General features: G+C 36.7%; 1 protein-coding gene across 3 annotated transcripts in view; it reads left to right on the top strand.

Annotated features, from left to right (window-relative positions):
- The window catches only part of SLC4A10 (solute carrier family 4 member 10), a 212,870-nt gene that overhangs the window by 42,442 nt on the left and 153,449 nt on the right, over positions 1-16,979 (top strand). For all 3 annotated transcript variants that reach the window (XM_047870584.1, XM_047870583.1, XM_047870585.1), the window contains one exon: positions 11,880-12,026. In XM_047870584.1, the coding sequence (XP_047726540.1) occupies positions 11,880-12,026 (147 nt within the window). The remainder of the gene's footprint in view (positions 1-11,879; positions 12,027-16,979) is intronic.

Genomic DNA, 16,979 nt, shown 5'->3' with positions numbered 1-16,979 from the left:
TATTTGTATTCTAATTTGTATGTTGGCTGCTGTTTTCTTTGTTGGACTTGAGTCCTCACAAAATGGATGGTTATCTTTTAAGTACAGAGATCATATGCTATAAACATTCCTTATTATCCCGTTTCTTGCTTGATTTGAATTCTAGCCTCTCGTAGAGCTCTGGAAACATCCGATATCAAGCTGTTTTACAACCTACCAGAATTGGGAATTCCCTGGCTTTTTTTTCTCTTAGAAAATATGATATTATTAGGCTTGATTCATTTATTTGACAAATGCTGACCCTTACATGTTGAGGGTTTTTCGGTTCCAAGATGAAAAAATAACACTGCTTGAATCTCAAGATACAAAGTAATTTAGTTGCTGTTTTTCTCAAACAGTGTCATAAACTTGTAAAAAGAAGTAGTTGTTTTTTTTAAATTTTAAATATACCACAGTACCTTCTAAACTAGTAAATCCCAGACTATGGCTCTTTTGATGAGTAACATTAGCACCTACAAGATTTCTATTTTTTTGATAAAATAATCATAGTCATGTGACACTTTGCTTTGTAATCATTACAAATCTAGCCCTGAGATTGGGTGACTGTGACCAGACTGGTTTGATACTTTTTTTTTTTTTCTCAGTGAAACAGTCCAAGAAACAACAGTGCGGGAGCGTCTACATACACACACTCACACCCTCTTGGTCTCTTTTCTTTCTCTCTGTTGCTGTCCCTCAGCAGAGAATTTCTGTTGGATTTAGAATTCTTTGATATATTATGATAAATGATGGCTTGTTGTGTTTTCTGACTCTGTTAGAGTCTCCATGGAATTAAAGATCACATGCTTATTCAGCTTAATGTACTTGACCTTTTCCTATGATACGTCTGAATGGCTGTAGCAACTCAGTAACTATGCACCAGCTGTGTTATATTCATTTCACAGAAAAAACACAGTTCTCTTCAAGAGTAGGTAGCTTGACTTCTTTCCTCCCAGCAAAATAAAGAATAGTGTATTAGTATTATTATTCATTATAGTAGGATTTCTTTCCATCCCCAAATATACCTCTAATCTCACTGCATTTGGTAAACATTCAGAATGCTTTGACCACAGTCACATCAAGTGGTGTTTCAGTACTGGTCCCTCTTACACACTGAAAATTTTTACAGTAGTTCTGTATCTGCTCCATGAGACTGTATCCACACAATTTGAGTGTAAAAATTCCAGGATTTGTTAGCAACATTTTACTCAGAAAGCAGTGTTTGTTACCTTTAATGAAACTTTGCTTTTTTAATGGGGAAACTGTATTTTCTGTCAAGTGACATAGAGTCAATTCTGAGTAAATTCTAGTGTTCTGTGCTTACCTTGAAAAAAATCTTTGCTTTTAATAGCACTGTTCCATTTTTACTAATATTTTGGAAATACATTTGTATCTAAATGATTCCAGATTTTTATTAATTTGGGGGTTTTTAACATGGCATAAAAGTAATTATTGACTATTTTGATTAACTTAAAAAATGCTCATTTGAGAAGATTCCCTCTTTTAACTAAATTTTTGGACTTTATATATCATAAAATAAAATTGTTCTCTATATAATCTTAAAAAATAGATTAGGTTTAATAATATTCAAGTTATATTTGAACCATGACATTTTTCATTATTTTGAATGCTTTTTCTTCTTTGAAGTGATCTCTGCTAGGATGGAAAATTCAATTTTGAATATGATGTTTGAGGAAAAATTTATGGTAATATTAACCTGGAAATTTTATTTACATACTGTTTTCCACAGGATCTAATATGATTCTCTAGTTGCTGAAACCAGGGTTATTATAGTTGGGGTTAGAAAATTTGGCAATATAGAGGGAAACAGAAAGACGATGAAATAGGACAGGAAAACTTCATTCTGCTTTCTTATTCCTTTCAGCCACGGAGGGTGAGCAGGATGAAGGGAAAGGGAGGTAACAAGTGTGTCTGCTATATCATAGGCCTCATGTCTAATATTTTATATCTATTCTATTCTCATGTAATCTTTGTAGAAATTCTCTTAAATCTGTTGATGTTTTTAATATCTACGTTTCTTTATTTTGTTCTAAAAGCAAACACAAGGTGGTCTGGATGAGGCACATTCTTACTATTGTAGCAATAACCGCGTCGGTTCTCCATGTCCCATTCTTTCCCTTTAAGGTGATATGATGAGAACTAGACGGTTATAGGCACAGGAGGGGAGCCCTAAGATTATGAATTAAGTTTATATGGGAATTTTTCTACAGCTCCCTTTTCCCCTCCTGAGAGAGGGAGGGAAATCTTATCTCCCTTAGGTAATCAAATCTCAAGGAAGAGAAGAGGAAGATCCCCTAGTTTAAACCCTTCGGATATAACCTGGTAGCTATGGGGATTTATTATCTTTTGAAATGTAAAGACATACATCTGAGAAATAAATGTCTACCTCTCTTTGAAGGTCTCTGTCTTTTTGTCCACCTTTAACCCCCAAGGCTTGTCCTTTAACTCAGATTCCAGTTTTCTCTGCTTTAGAAGTCTCTAGTCATGCAGAAACATGAAATACTTTCTCCTTAGTTCCATAAGCATAAATTGTGACCTTTTAATCACTGTTGCTTTGAAATTTGTGGTCATACCTTTTTTCCCCCATTCTTACATTTCTTAATGTGTTTAGTAGCCAATGCATTATTGTGTCTATTACCTATATATTTTACTTAAAGTTATCATCTCAATTTATTTTTTTTATTAAAATTTTTTTTAATGTTTATTATTTTTGAGATAGAGATAGAGCGCAAGCAGGGAAGGGGCAGAGAGAGAGAGAGAGAGACACAGAATCCAAAGCAGGCTCCAGACTCTGAGCTGTCAGAACAGAGCCCGATGCGGGGCTCGAACTCACAGACCGTGAGATCATGACCTGAGCTGTAGTCGGCTGCCCAACCAACTGAGTCACCCAGGTGCCCCATCATCTCAATTTATACAAAAGATTTATATACTCAATAAAAATGTATTGAGCACCAAGAAGTATCAAGTACTGCTGCAGATACTTGGGACACATCAGCGAACAAAGAAAAAATCCCTGCTCTTCTTAAGTTGAAAAAATTTGAGGGAAACTAGAAAGGAAGCACTAAACATAATAAATTAATTACATGGTATGTAAGTGCTATAGAAAAAATAAAAATAGAGGAGAATGAGGAGCATAAAGGGTCAGAAAGAGTAGGGTGTAATATTAAGTAGATGGTTAGTGCAGGCTTTGCTGAGAAGGTGAAATATGAGCAAAGACTTGAAAGAGGTGAGGAATTTTCCAAGTAGGCAGAATATTTCAGGCGGTAAAAAAAGACAGAGGCAAGTCCCCCGGGTGGCAGTGAGAACAGCAAGGAGGCCAGTGTGGCTTAAGCGAAGTGGAGATCAGTGAGTGAGGAGCAAGTGAGGAGGAGGTCAGCAGCAGAGAGGATCAGAGAGCTAAAAGGAATAGGGTGTGCAGATCACAAAGAGCCTTGGAAAGCCCTAGAATAATCATGGCCTCTTCTCTGAGTAAAATAGGGTAACATTGGAAGGATAAAATGAGGAATGATGGGATCTACCTTGCATTTTAAGAGGACTACACTTGCTACTGTGTTTGGCATAGACAGTGGGGCTAAAGGTGGACCTACGAAGTCCGGCTGGGAGACTGTTGCAGTCATCCAGGTTGGGTATGATGTTGCCCTGACTAGAGTAGTGAAGTGAAATAATAAGTGGGCAGATTCTGGATATGTTTTGCAAGGTGTTCCAACACGTTTCTTCTTCGATTGGTTGTGCGCTTAAGAGAAAGAGAGGAGTCTACAGTGACTGCAAGGTATTTGTTCTGAGCAGCCAGAAAATTGTTTTGTCATCGACTGAGATGGACAGGATTGTGGGGGAGAGTTTTTTTAGGAGGGAGTTGGGATGGAGAAGACTAGGAGTTTAGTCCTGTACATCTTGATTTTAAGAAGTACTTTAGACGTGTAGTGGAGGTGTCAGGTGAGACTGTCACCTGGGTTTGAGAGAGGTTTGAGATGGAGACACAGAATTGGCGGCTACCCACATACAGGTGGGCAGATCTAGGTTTTGTGGGGGCTGAAACTTACGCATTTTTGAAGGTTCTCTAGGGAAAAAAAATCAAAATTTGAATATAAATCAGAGGTGGATATCTATTTAGAATGAAAAATCTCAACAAATACTTATTGGGAAACTGAATAATAGCACAAAATTGTAACATTTGGAGAAATAGGATACTTTTTAAAAGGAACTGACATACCTCTGTAATACTTTTTCCCGCCAATTTTTGGTCTCTAGTGTCAAGGATTTTTAAGTATCATTTTCTGTTGAGGATATGGAAAATTAACTCACTCTTTATTATTAACATTTACAGTAGTCTAGAAAAGTTTCTTTCATCTTTACAACTTATTTATAATTTCATAAAAATTTTCAGGGTTGTCTTAAAATTTAAGAAAACTTATCAAGCTTCTTGCATATATAACCTGTAAGATTTAGAGGAGTTTTCCAGAGACTAACTCTGGCTCTATACTTTGCTTCGTCTCCGCTACCCACATGCTCCCAATGCAAGGCACATTGTGATGTCCCTGCACATTATGATACTACTGCAGCCCTGAACCTTTGTGTCACAACTTCAGATGAGTTTGGCACGGTGGGTATGAGGAGTATTCCTGGAAGCTATTCCAACTCCAGGATAGCTAGCAATGACTTATTCATATATGGACGTGATGGCAAATCACATAAATATGTTCCATTAAAGCCAACCCAAGTATATCTCCACCTCTGTTTCCTATGTTTGTATGTATTTATATTTATGTATTTTTTATTCTCAAGTTAACATACAGCATAGTCTTGGTTTCAGGAGTAGAACCCAGTGATTCATCTCTTACATATGACACCCAATGCTCATCCCAGCAAGTGCCCTCCTTAATGCCCATCACCCATTTAACCCACCCCACTTCTATTTCCTCTTAGTTTCTCAAAATTTTCAGACACTCACGATTCCAGATTCCATCATGAAGGAAACTTACATTAATAAATGTTCATAAAATATGTGACCATGAGAACACAGTATTAGTCCTCTCCACCCTTACATGTAATCTACCATGAGCTATGAGTTTTGACTTTTTTTTTAAATTAAAAGACTTTATTTTTTAGAGCAGTTTTAGGTCTGTAGAGATTTCACAGGAAGTACAGATGCCCCTCTCCTCCCTGCACACAATTTCCTCTTATTACTAATATTTTACATTAGTGGAATTTAACTGAATTACATAGTGTATATTAGGGTTCACTCTTTGTTTTTTACATTTCTATGAGTTTTGACAAATCTATAAGATTACATATCCACTATTACAGTATCATACAGGACAATATCACTTCTCTAAAAATGCCCTGTGCTTTACTTAAACACTCTTACCGCCTCTCCCTGAACCCCTGAAAATCTTTGATAGTTTTACTGTCTCTATAGTTTCACTCTTTCCAGAATTTCATATAGTTGGAATCCTACAGTACATAGCTTTTTCACTGACTTCCTCAATTAGCAATATGAATTTAGGGTTTCTTCATTCGAGACACCTTAAAGAAAAAGCTATATTTTCATGGTTGATAGTTCATTTCTTTTGATTGTTTAATAATACTCCATTTAATGTATGTACCACTGTTTATTAATTTAAAGGACATCTTAGTTTCCTGTTTTTTTGACAATTATGAACAAAGCTGCTATAAACATTTGTGTGCATGTTTTTATGTGGACATTAGCTTTCAACTCATTGGAACAAATACCTAATGAGTGAATTCAGTATTTAGATTACAGTCTAGACCTTACACCTATTCACAAAAAATAGCTCAAAGTGGATCATAGACCTAAAAGTAAAACAGGAACTTGTGCAGAGTGCAGAAGATAACATAGGAGAAAATCTAGGTGACCTTGAGCCTGGTGATGACTTTTTATTTTAATATTTAATTTTTAAAAATGTTTCTTATTTATTTTTTGAGAGAGAGATGGAGGAAAGGGCAGAGAGTGAGGGGGACAGAGGCTATGAAGTGGGCTCTGCACTGACAAGCTGACAGCAGCAAGCCTGATGTGGGGCTTGAACTCACAAACTGTGAGGTCATGACCTGAGCCAAAGTCAGACGCCCAACCAACTGAGCCCCCAGGTGCCCCTGGTGATGACTCTTTAGATACAACACCAAAACACAATCTATTATGGAAAAATTGATAAACTGGACTTCTTTAAAATTAAAACATATGCTCTATGAAAGACACTTAGAAGAATGAAAAGACAAGCTAAAGAGAAAATTCTTGCAAAATGCATATCTGATAAAGGACTTATATCAAGGGGCACCTGGGGAGCTCAGCTGGTTAAGTATCCAACTCTTTGTTTCAGCTCAGGTCCTGATCTCATATTTTCATGAGTTTGAGCACCGCATTGGGCTCTGCACTGTCAGTGTGGCATCTGCTTAGGATTCTCTCTCCCCACCCCCCCCCCCACTCTCTCTCTGCCTACCCCCTGCTTGCACTGTCTCTGTTTCTCTCAAAATAAATAAATAAACTTGTTTTGAAAAGGACTTATATCCAAAATATATAAATAACTCTTAAAACCCAACAATAAGAAAACAAAAATCCAAGTATAAAATAAGAAAAGATCTGAGCAGACACCTCACCAAAGAAGAAATACAGACAGTAAATAACCATATGAAAATATGCTCAATATCATTTGTCATTAGGGAATTGCAAATTAAAACAATGAGATATCGCTACACACCCATTAGAATAGCTAAAATCCAAAATACTGACAAAATCAAATGTCGGCAAGAATGTGGAGCAACAGGAACTTTCATTCATTGCTGGTTGGAATATAAATGATGCAGCCACTTTGGAAGACAGTCTGGCACTTTCTTATATAGGTAAGCATAAGCTTACCATGTGATCCAGCAAGTCAATCATAGTTGTTTACCCAAGTGAGTTTTGATATTTTCACCAGGCTTGCAAGATTGTGTCTCAGGAAACTCCTTCAGCTTGGTCTTCCTTGCATTTAATGTTCTCAAGACATCAGTTCAGCTGTGTGTCTTGGCATCCTCTTATCTGATTATGCTTGGATATGGTTTCAGATGTTTTTTTAAGTCTTGACTTGGCAACTTTTTAGGATGTTACTTTGGGCAAATACCCATCAAATCTACATTTCACAGACAAAGACAATATTCACTAGACCCAGCCAGGCCTCTAGACTTGCCCCTTGGGTCCATGGTATCCTTTATCTTTATCCATCAGGGAATGGTTATCTTAATCAGTAATTATTAGAAACCTTTGCAATCTTAAGGTTTACTTCAACTACCACTGTCTTTAAAGCCCTAAACTTCCTCAAGTTTACTCATTTCCTCATTAACTGAAATTGCTCTTAAGAAGGTAACAGTAAACATTAATTTCCAACCTAATGACTAATTTTTAGTCTTAATCTTATGACTTCTTTATAGCATGTAAACTGGTTAACTGTCCCCTTCTTGCAACTCTCCCCTATTGGTTTCTTTAATTTTAAAAATTTTTAAAAAAATTTAAAAAATTTTAATGTTTGTTTATTTTTGAGAGAGAGAGAGAGAGAGAGAGAGAGAGAGAGAGAGAGACTGACCATGAGCAGAGGAGGGGCAGAGAAAGAGAGGGAGACACAGAATCTGAAGCAGGCTCCAGGCTCTGAACTGTCAGCACAGAGCTCAACGTGGGGCCTGAACCCACAAACCATGAGATCATGACCTGAACTGAAGTCAGACACTTAACCGACGGAGCTACCCAGGCACCCCTGATTTTTTAAATTTTGAAATGAAACATACATACAGAAAAGAGCAGAAAGCTTATGCATAAATTTTCATAAACATTATTGAAACAAAAACTTGTATCAAGAAACAGAACATTTCTAATGCCCCAGAAGCTCCTCATGTGCCTCTCCCCAGTCACAGCTTCTATTCACTTTTATTGTAGACGTAAACAACTATTCTGATTTTTGTATTAATCTTCTCTTATATATGCATCTCTGAACAAAATATTTTAGTTTTTCCATTTTTAAAGCTTTATAAAGCAAATTATATATACATTTTTTGCACAGTACTGTTTGTGAGATTCCTCTACGTTGTGCATATCTGTGGTTTGTTCACTATTATTGTATATATCCCATGGTGTGAATACCTCCCTACTTTATTATGCATTCAGTTAATGTATTTTGGGGTTGTTTCCAGCACTTTGTCTTTATAACCAGTGCAGCTATAGAGATTCTTATACATGTTTCTTATACATTTTTACATCTTCATGCAATTCTCTAGGGTCTAGGGAAATTGTTGGATTATAAAGTATGCATATTGTCAATTTCAATAAAAATGCTATATTCTTTCAAAGTAGTTCTGTATAATACTACTGGTACTAGATGAGAAACTGGTCTGTACCACAACAAAACATAGAATTGTCAACCATTTCAATTTTTGCCAAGATGGTGGGAGTATAGAGGTATCTAATTATGGTTTCAATTTCCATTTCCCTGAGAGCTAGTGGAGTAGCGCACCTTTTCCTACCCATATTAGCAATTTGTATTTTCTTGTCTCTTAAGTGTCTATTTAAAATTTTTGCCTGTGCTCCTATTCAGTTTTTATCTTTTTCTTAGGATTTGTAGGATTTCTCTTTATATCTGGTTTATTAGTCCTTTATCAGTTATATGTGTTAGAAATATATTTTTTATGTTTTTGCCCCCCTCCCCAACTCTTGTAATGAAGACAAGTTCCTGATTTAAATGTAATAGAACTTATTAATAATTTTTTTATGGTTAGTTCTCTTTAAGAAATTGTTTCCTAGAGGCACCAGGGTGACTCTGTGGGTTGAGCCTCTGACTCTTGATTGGCTGAGGTCATGATCTCTTTGTTTGTGGGTTTGAGTCCTCTGTCAGGCTCTGCACTGACAGTGTGGAGTCTTCTTGGGATTCTCCCTCTCTCCCTGTTTCTACTCCACCCCGCCCTCCCAAAATAAATTCATAAACTTTAAAACGAGAAAAAGGAAACTGTTTCCTAACTTGGCATTAAGAAGATAGTTAACAGAGAAAATAGAGATAAAAAGCAGGTATCTAATCTCCTTTATTTATGAGAGGGGGAGAGGGGCAGAGAGAGAGAGAGAGAGTAGGACAGAGGATCCAAAGTGGGCACTGTGCTGATTGCAGCAAGCCCAGTGTGAGGCTCAAACTCATGAACCATTAGACATGACCTGAGCTGAAGTCAGACACTTAACCAACTGAGCCACCCAGGCGCCCCTAATCTCCCATATTGAATTGAAAGCCTGTGACTTCATGTTTTTAAATTTTAAACTTTGGTTTCTCTTTTTCTGATTCTTTTTTTAAAAGCTTATTTCTTTATTTTGAGAGAGAGAATGAGTGGGGGAAGAGCAGAGAGAGAATTGCAAACAGCTCCATGCTGTCAGCACAGGGCCAGACGTGGGGCTCAAACTCAAACTGTGAGATCATGACTTTGAGACAACACCAGGCACTGGACGCTTAACGGACTGAGCCACCCAGGCGCCCTCTTTTTTTCTGATTCTTAAATGCTAGTTTTATACAAGACTCCATCTGAATTCTTTCTTGTTTTGCACATTCTCCCTGATTAATAATCTTCAACATATTAGAGAATAAGAATGTAGCAATGGTCCAAATAATTTGAAATTACTAACACTTAAGGTGCCAACATTTGGGAATTATTTTAAGTATACAACTTTGTGGTATATTTTGATATTTGATAAGGTAAATTCTCCCTCCCTGAGCTTCATCAAAATGTTGTTGATTATTTTTCTTTCAGTTTTTCCCTATACATTTTAGATTATTTGTTCTAGTTAACATTGAAATAATGTCAGGTGACGGGTATTGATGGGTATTAAGGAGGGCACTTGTGATGAGCACTTGGTGTCGTATGTAAGTTATGAATCGCTGATTTCTATTACTGAAACCAATATTGTACTGTATGTTAACTAAAATAAAAGGAAGAAATTTGTGATTGTATTGAATGCACAGGTTAACGTATGTCTGTTTTGGGGTTCATATCTCTTCATTGATTTTGATATATTTGTTCAAGGCAGGGATACCCAGGGCAATATATCACACTTGTGAGTTCCACTTTTTATACAAGTTGGGAAGGGCTGAAACCTGCTGACTTATAAGAATAAAATAATATCTTGTTTATATTTGTATTCTTGATACCTAGCACAATACCACTCAACAAAATATTTGTTATCTCAGTAAACATTTGTTAGGCATCTGCTGTATGCCAGGCACTGTGTCAGGTGCTAAAGATACAAATTGACTAACATATTGGCCTTCCCTAGGAAGAAAACTACTTATAGGTAAATAATTACAATTAAGAGTTATTGGTTAAGTACTAGAGGGTCCTTAAGGGAGAGAGTAGTCAACTGTATTTAGAGTGAGAGGGTATAGAAAATTTTATAGGTGGCATAATCCTTACACTAGACTTGAAAGATGAGTAGGTATTTATCAGATAGTCAGGAGAGACAAGGTAAAGACATTTCCTACAGTTGGAAGAATAAGAACAATATTAAGTAAAAACAGAGACTTGAGAACATCTGGCTATCAAGGGATGAAGGGGCTCATACTGGCTCATAGTTTGTGAAGCAGAGTGTATTTAGAAGCCTGGCCGGAGAAATAGGCAGAGGCAAGATACTGTTTGGTCTTATAGAGTACTAAAAGCTTTATCTTACAGGCAACAGCGAATAATCAGTGAGTTTAAAACAGGGGAATAATTAGTCAGATTTGCTTTTTTGAAAGAAAAAAAAGCCATCAGCATCCAAGATTGATAAGAGGTGGGACAAGAATGCAGCTAGGAAAGAAAAAAAAAAAGCAGTAAGGAGAATGTTCTGAGTCATGGTAAGACAGGATCAGAGTCCAACTAAGAGAATAGCACTAGGGATACTGAAGAAGGAATGGATTTAAGAGATGTAAAGGAGGACCTGATGATAACTTAGATGGGCTTTGAGATGACTGGATAGATGGTGCACTTACAAAGATAGATGATAGTAGATCTAGTAGATCCTTGGGAGACAAAGAAAAGGACTAATTCCATGGGCATGTTGAGTCTGATGTGCCTGTGAAAAGGATATCGCAGTAATATGTCTGATAGGTGGATGGATACATAGGCCTACAGTCCAAGAGAGCAATCTGGCATCAAATTTTAGATCTCAAAGCCCATAATATGTATGTATCAGCTGAAATCATAAGGTCAAAGATGGAATCTGGGGATATCCAACCTTGAGTGGGTGAATAGAAGAGGAACCAGCAAAGAAAACTAATAGGAACAAAACAAAAGAGGAGGAGGAGTACCAGGAGAAAGGGGTCGTAGAGAAGAGAGTGGTCAAGTATCAAGTGCCACAGATAGAAATAACAGACCTGAAAAAATTTCATGGGATTTGGCATTAATGGGGACCTTGGTGGAATCTATTTTATTAGATAGTGATTTTTTCACATACTTAACTGTGAAGGGAAGGGAACTGGCAAGATAACACCATTAGTTGGAGGTAGGGAGAAAATAGAACAATTGCTTTTTTTATTTTTTTTTAATGAGGCGATTATAATTATAAACTATGGAGAACAGACCCAGAGAGATTAAGACAATAAATTAAAGGTGATTATAAAATATACAACCAAATAATTAGTATTATAAGTGTTTATGATAGATCTGTGGTATACTCAAATAGGTATAAATGCAAAAATACAGTGCTAAGCCCCAAGATGTTCATATCATAAACATTCTAAAACGACTTGCTGGATTGAATTGAATGGAGTTCCATTAATATGTAAATCATTATCCTCTGTACTCTGGAATAATTCAGAGTTTAATTTGTGCATTTGCTTCTGATGAAGGTCATCGGACACTATTTATTGGAGTTCATGTGCCCCTGGGAGGAAGAAAAAGCCATCGACGTCACAGGCATCGTGGCCATAAACACAGAAAGAGAGACAGAGAGAGAGATTCGGGATTAGAGGATGGAAGGGAGTCACCTTCCTTTGGTAAGACTCTTTCTCCTTGTTTTTTATTAAATTTACGATGGTAATAATATACTTGCTAAATCCACAATTAGCAATAATGCCTCATACTCATAAAATTGTTTATACTTTTACAAAAGATGTTGGTTGGGCAGATGGGGGAGAAGTGAGAGATAAAAAAAACTTCATTGAACACAACTTGTGCTTTGTGAAGTTGAGAATTGGCTTAGCCTTGTGATTGAGGAAATACACATAAGTAGTAAAACTTAGTTGTATAAACCCTTTACTGTATATATAAATACACACACACACACACACACACACATATTCAAATAATAGTCATTGCTGGAAGAAGTTAAAAATCCAGAGGGGAATGCCTTTATTAAGTTCCCACATACACCATTGCTGATGCTGCCCAAATTTCCCTCTTAAGACATGGACATTCTACTATTTTGAATGTTCTTCCTTTCGAAGTAGGTACATAATATCAAACTATAGTGATACGGTAACTATTAACAATTTCTGAGTGCCATGAATGCCTGTGTTCATGACATAACCAAGAACCTGGCTTTCCCATCTCTTATGACCCTCTCCTTCACTGCACCTAGTTCCCCTACTCAACCATAATTACTTTGCTCTGAGATCGCCAATGCTTTCAGAACATGTGTCTCTTCTTCTTGTCTACCTGTGCAACTCCTTGACCGCTCTACTTTTTTCTATCCATGCTGCCATCTCTCTTGCATTATTTTATTATTCTACTCTGATTTCATAGCCTATAATTTTACTAATACTTTTGCTAATATTCTGAATATCATAGGTTTATTGTTTTAATTTTATTCATACGATTACTCCCACTTAACCATACTTATGTTGGGGGTCCCTCCATGTTCTTGCTTTCTCCCTGCCTCCACAATGGGCCCACTGTGCTGACCATAATCATTCAGCAGGGCAGATTGTAACTATTTAAATTCATGACACAATCAACCTTCAACAGTGCCTCCCAGTTCTATTGCATTTATTTGATTTTCAAATTGACTATTTTTCAAACTTTTTCATCATTCTTCAACATCCGTTTTTTCACTATCACTTAGTGGATGCTTTCTACTTTGGAGGGAAAATGTGTCATCAGAACCAACTCATTCCAATTCTCTCCTATGTGCCTGTATCTGAAACTTTCTTTTGATGTAACAAGGGAGTTTTCTTTTCAGTTATGTTTTATTTCCTGTTTCCTCCTACCTGGAAATGTACACAATTTATAATCTGGTTGACCTCTTCCTTGCAACTGGATTATTCTCAGCATCTTTTAAACATGAGAGAGACTCCCATTTTAGATAATCCCTGACCCCTGCTCAAACCCACAATACCACTCTAGTCATTGTCTTGTATTCAGATATGAAGTTAGTGGCATATTACGTTTGGGGTAACAATTTTGCTCTTAATATTCTATAAATATTGCTTTATTCAATATGTTTTCCGTAAGTGTTGCAGAGAAGTCTATGGTCTCTATGAGTGTTTTTTTTCTTTCATTTTTTAACATTGTATCTTTTAAGCCTGAATGCTTATAGACATTTTTCTGTGTCCCTTTAATTAAGAAATTTGCTAAGACAGGCTAATGGTGGGTGTATTAAAAAGCCTTTCCAATGTGCATATACTGATATTTTTCCACTTAGAGCACATTTTCCTATTTTATCTGATTCTGTTCCACTTCCTTTGTTATCTTCTTTGTGAATATTAATTATCTGCCTGTTGGATTAGTTATATCTGCTCTTTGTCATTTTCCTCTGTAGTTTAAAGTTAGTCTCTCATATTATCCATTTGATTATCTGCAATATCAGTTTTGCATTTTACTGTTTCTGTTATTGGTTTATTTTGTGGTTGCATTTTTAGTTTTCTTAAAATTTTTTCTTATCATGTACTATTTTCTTTACATTTCCTCTTGTCCTTTCCTAACTAGTTTTTGTTGTTCTGCTTGATAGAGTCTCTGTTTATAATTTATAGTCTATTGATGATTCCCAGCTATTGCTGGGCATTTTCTTTTGATCCTGAAGTGGATAATTTTCAGAGGTATGATCTTCCTTTGGGCCATTCAGATTATTTTGACTATATATTAATTTGTAGTATTTGTATAGTTTCCCAGTTGTTTTTCTTAGAGAGGCACTGGCATCAGTATGCTCCTTGTTTCAATCAGTGTGTATAGTTAGAGCATTAACCTTCCCCCAGTAGCATGTATTTCTGCCAGAGTTAGAATGACTGTTGTCTGGAGTGTGTAAGGGAACGTATTCTGGGAATCTTCACCTGCATGATATAAGGATCTCTGAGTCAGTGGGCTCAGAGGTATATAAGGGTCCCCGTCATTTTCAGGTGTTTTTTTTGTTTTGTTTTGTTTTGTTTTCTGAGGTGGAGTCTGGGAATGTAATAAAGTGAAAATTAGGTAGATTTTTCTCATTCAATCCTCCACCTGCTTATATACAGATTCTCTCTTAGATTCTGAGAATGGATTATATATGTTGGGCTAAACTTTAATGGTTACTTCGAGCTTTCATCTTCTAGTATTTGAGACAATATATTCACATCACCTGAGAAATGCTTACTAAATAAACATAAATAAACTTGTTCCCCCTGCTTCTGACATCATTTTTTTTTCTTATGGCTTAATGCAGTATGTCAGTTTTTCACAACAGTTGTTCTCAACATTGACTACACTTAGGAGTTTTCAGAACATATTGATGGTCAAGCCCCATACCCATCAGGATCTCTGGGGGTGGGGCCTAAATGTAGGTATTTGGTTGAAGTACCCCCAGATAATTCTAATGTGCAGCCAAGCTTCAGATCCACTGTTCTAGAAATTTTGCTATTTCAAGTGTGGCCCATGAACTAGTGATATTAGCATCACATGGGAGCTTGTTAGAAATGCAGAATCTCAGGCCCTACCCCAGACCTTTCGAATCAGAATCTGTACATTAATAATATACTTAGATAACTGATATACACACTACAAGTTGACAAATAAAGCTCTAGAGTGTTCCTTGTCAAACCCTGTTATACAGTAGAATCATCTGAGGAGCTTTAAAAAATATTGATGCTGGGTCCCACCCTCAAAGACTTCAATTAATATTGGATATTTCCTTAGGCACTGTTATTCTTTAAAAAGTATCCCAGGTGATTTAATATCCAGCTAGGATCAAGAACCATTGATCTGAAGAAGCTTCTGCCTCTTTATTTGGTAAAACTGGAAATTAGTCAGGTGGCCCAGATTCTCCCTCTGATGTGTCAGCCACTATTTTTGGATGCCACCTACTTCCTTCCTCCCCCAACCATCTGAGTATCTCTGTTGACATTTAGACCTAAGATCTGTTTTATCAGGGACAAATGTTTGGCACCCTGGTGGTCTCTAAGCAGTAGAACTTCCTAGATTTCACTTTTTTTTTTTCAGCTTCTTCAGGACCAATCATCTGTCTTTATTCCTAACCCACAGTCAGTTCAGGTGCCTTGATAATCAAGTACCCAGTCATATCCATGTTATAAACACCATCCCACTTGATTTGGGCTTTGATATTCTGCTTTGGTATATCTGTGAGCATATATGAGATTACTATGCTGAAGGCTTCATAGAAAATTTCTGAGAATATTTATTAAGAATATTTATTTTAGGGGCATCTGGGTGGCTCAGTCAGTTAAGCATCTGACTTCAGCTCAGGTCATGATCTTGCAGTCCGTGAGTTCAAGCCCTGCATCGGGCTCTGTAATGGCAGCTCAGAGCCTGGAGCCTGCTTCGGATTCTGTGTCTCCCTCTCTTTCTGTCCCTCCCGTGCTCCCACTCTCTCTTCATCTCTGTCTCTTTCTCTCAAAAATAAAAATAAAAATAAACATTAAAAAACATTTATTTTACTTGAGAGGATTTCAAAGAAAATATTTTGAAGACATTCTTACAGGTGCCTGAAAATTCTTCAGAATTCAGTTTCCAAAGTGATATAGGATAAAGGAGAATGCGAGGGAGCATAGGTCCCCCTCTGCTAGGAACCTGGAAGTTTAGGTTGTAAGTTGGAGTATGGATCTGTGGAGATATGTGATAATTTATCTCATATTTCTGGAGCAAACATCAATTTAATAAAAAGATTTTGAGGTAAATGTTTGAATTTTGGCACTCTTAAGAAATTTTTGTCACCAAACTGTATGAGGAACATCAGCCAGATCCCACTTTATTATATGACCTAGTTGTGTAAGGCAGTGTTGTTAGGGACCCGGTTGTGTTAGTGCTGCATCCAGATACAAGTGAACAGGCCTTTACTGTCGCCAGAAGAGATGATGCATATATCACAGACCTGCAATGGTTCGTTCTAGTCTGCCAGATCTGATGATTAAATTGTGATTCCTAGGTGAGTCCAAAGATAGACCCACCTTTTCAGCTTTGTGGTAGTGGTGGTGGTGATGCTTTGACTATAGAAAACACTTTTGATGCTGGCAAATAAGTTCAACCTACTTTTGTTACTCCACTTAATAAGCATGATTGTTTGTATAAGAATGTGATGATTATTCTCCTTCCTATTACAATCAATTTTGATATTAGAAAACTGCTAAAATCTGGCGTCTTGTTATTTTTCATGTAATCTCTTATATTTACCTTTTGTACTTTGAAATTATATATGTATGTATGTGTGTGTATATATATCTAGATATATATAGATATATATAGATATATATATATTTCAATTTTTAGTGTTTAGTTTTGAGACAGAGACAGAGACAGAGCGTGAGTTGGGGAGGAGCAGAGAGAGAGGGAGACACAGAATTCGAAACAGGCTCCAGGCTCTCAGCACAGAGCCCGACGCTGGGCTTGAACTCACAAACAGTGAGATCATGACCTGAGCCAAAATCAGCTGCTTAACCAGCTGAACCACCCGGGTGCCTTGAAATTATATTTTCAACCGGGAACATGAATGGGTTGTTTAAAAATGATAAATTTGAAGCATAAACCTG

The sequence above is a fragment of the Prionailurus viverrinus genome, chromosome C1 (assembly GCF_022837055.1).
Source record: "Prionailurus viverrinus isolate Anna chromosome C1, UM_Priviv_1.0, whole genome shotgun sequence".
NCBI lineage: Eukaryota > Metazoa > Chordata > Mammalia > Carnivora > Felidae > Prionailurus > Prionailurus viverrinus.
Note: the sequence above shows the minus strand (reverse complement) of the source record. Positions and strands in the feature narration are given on the sequence as shown.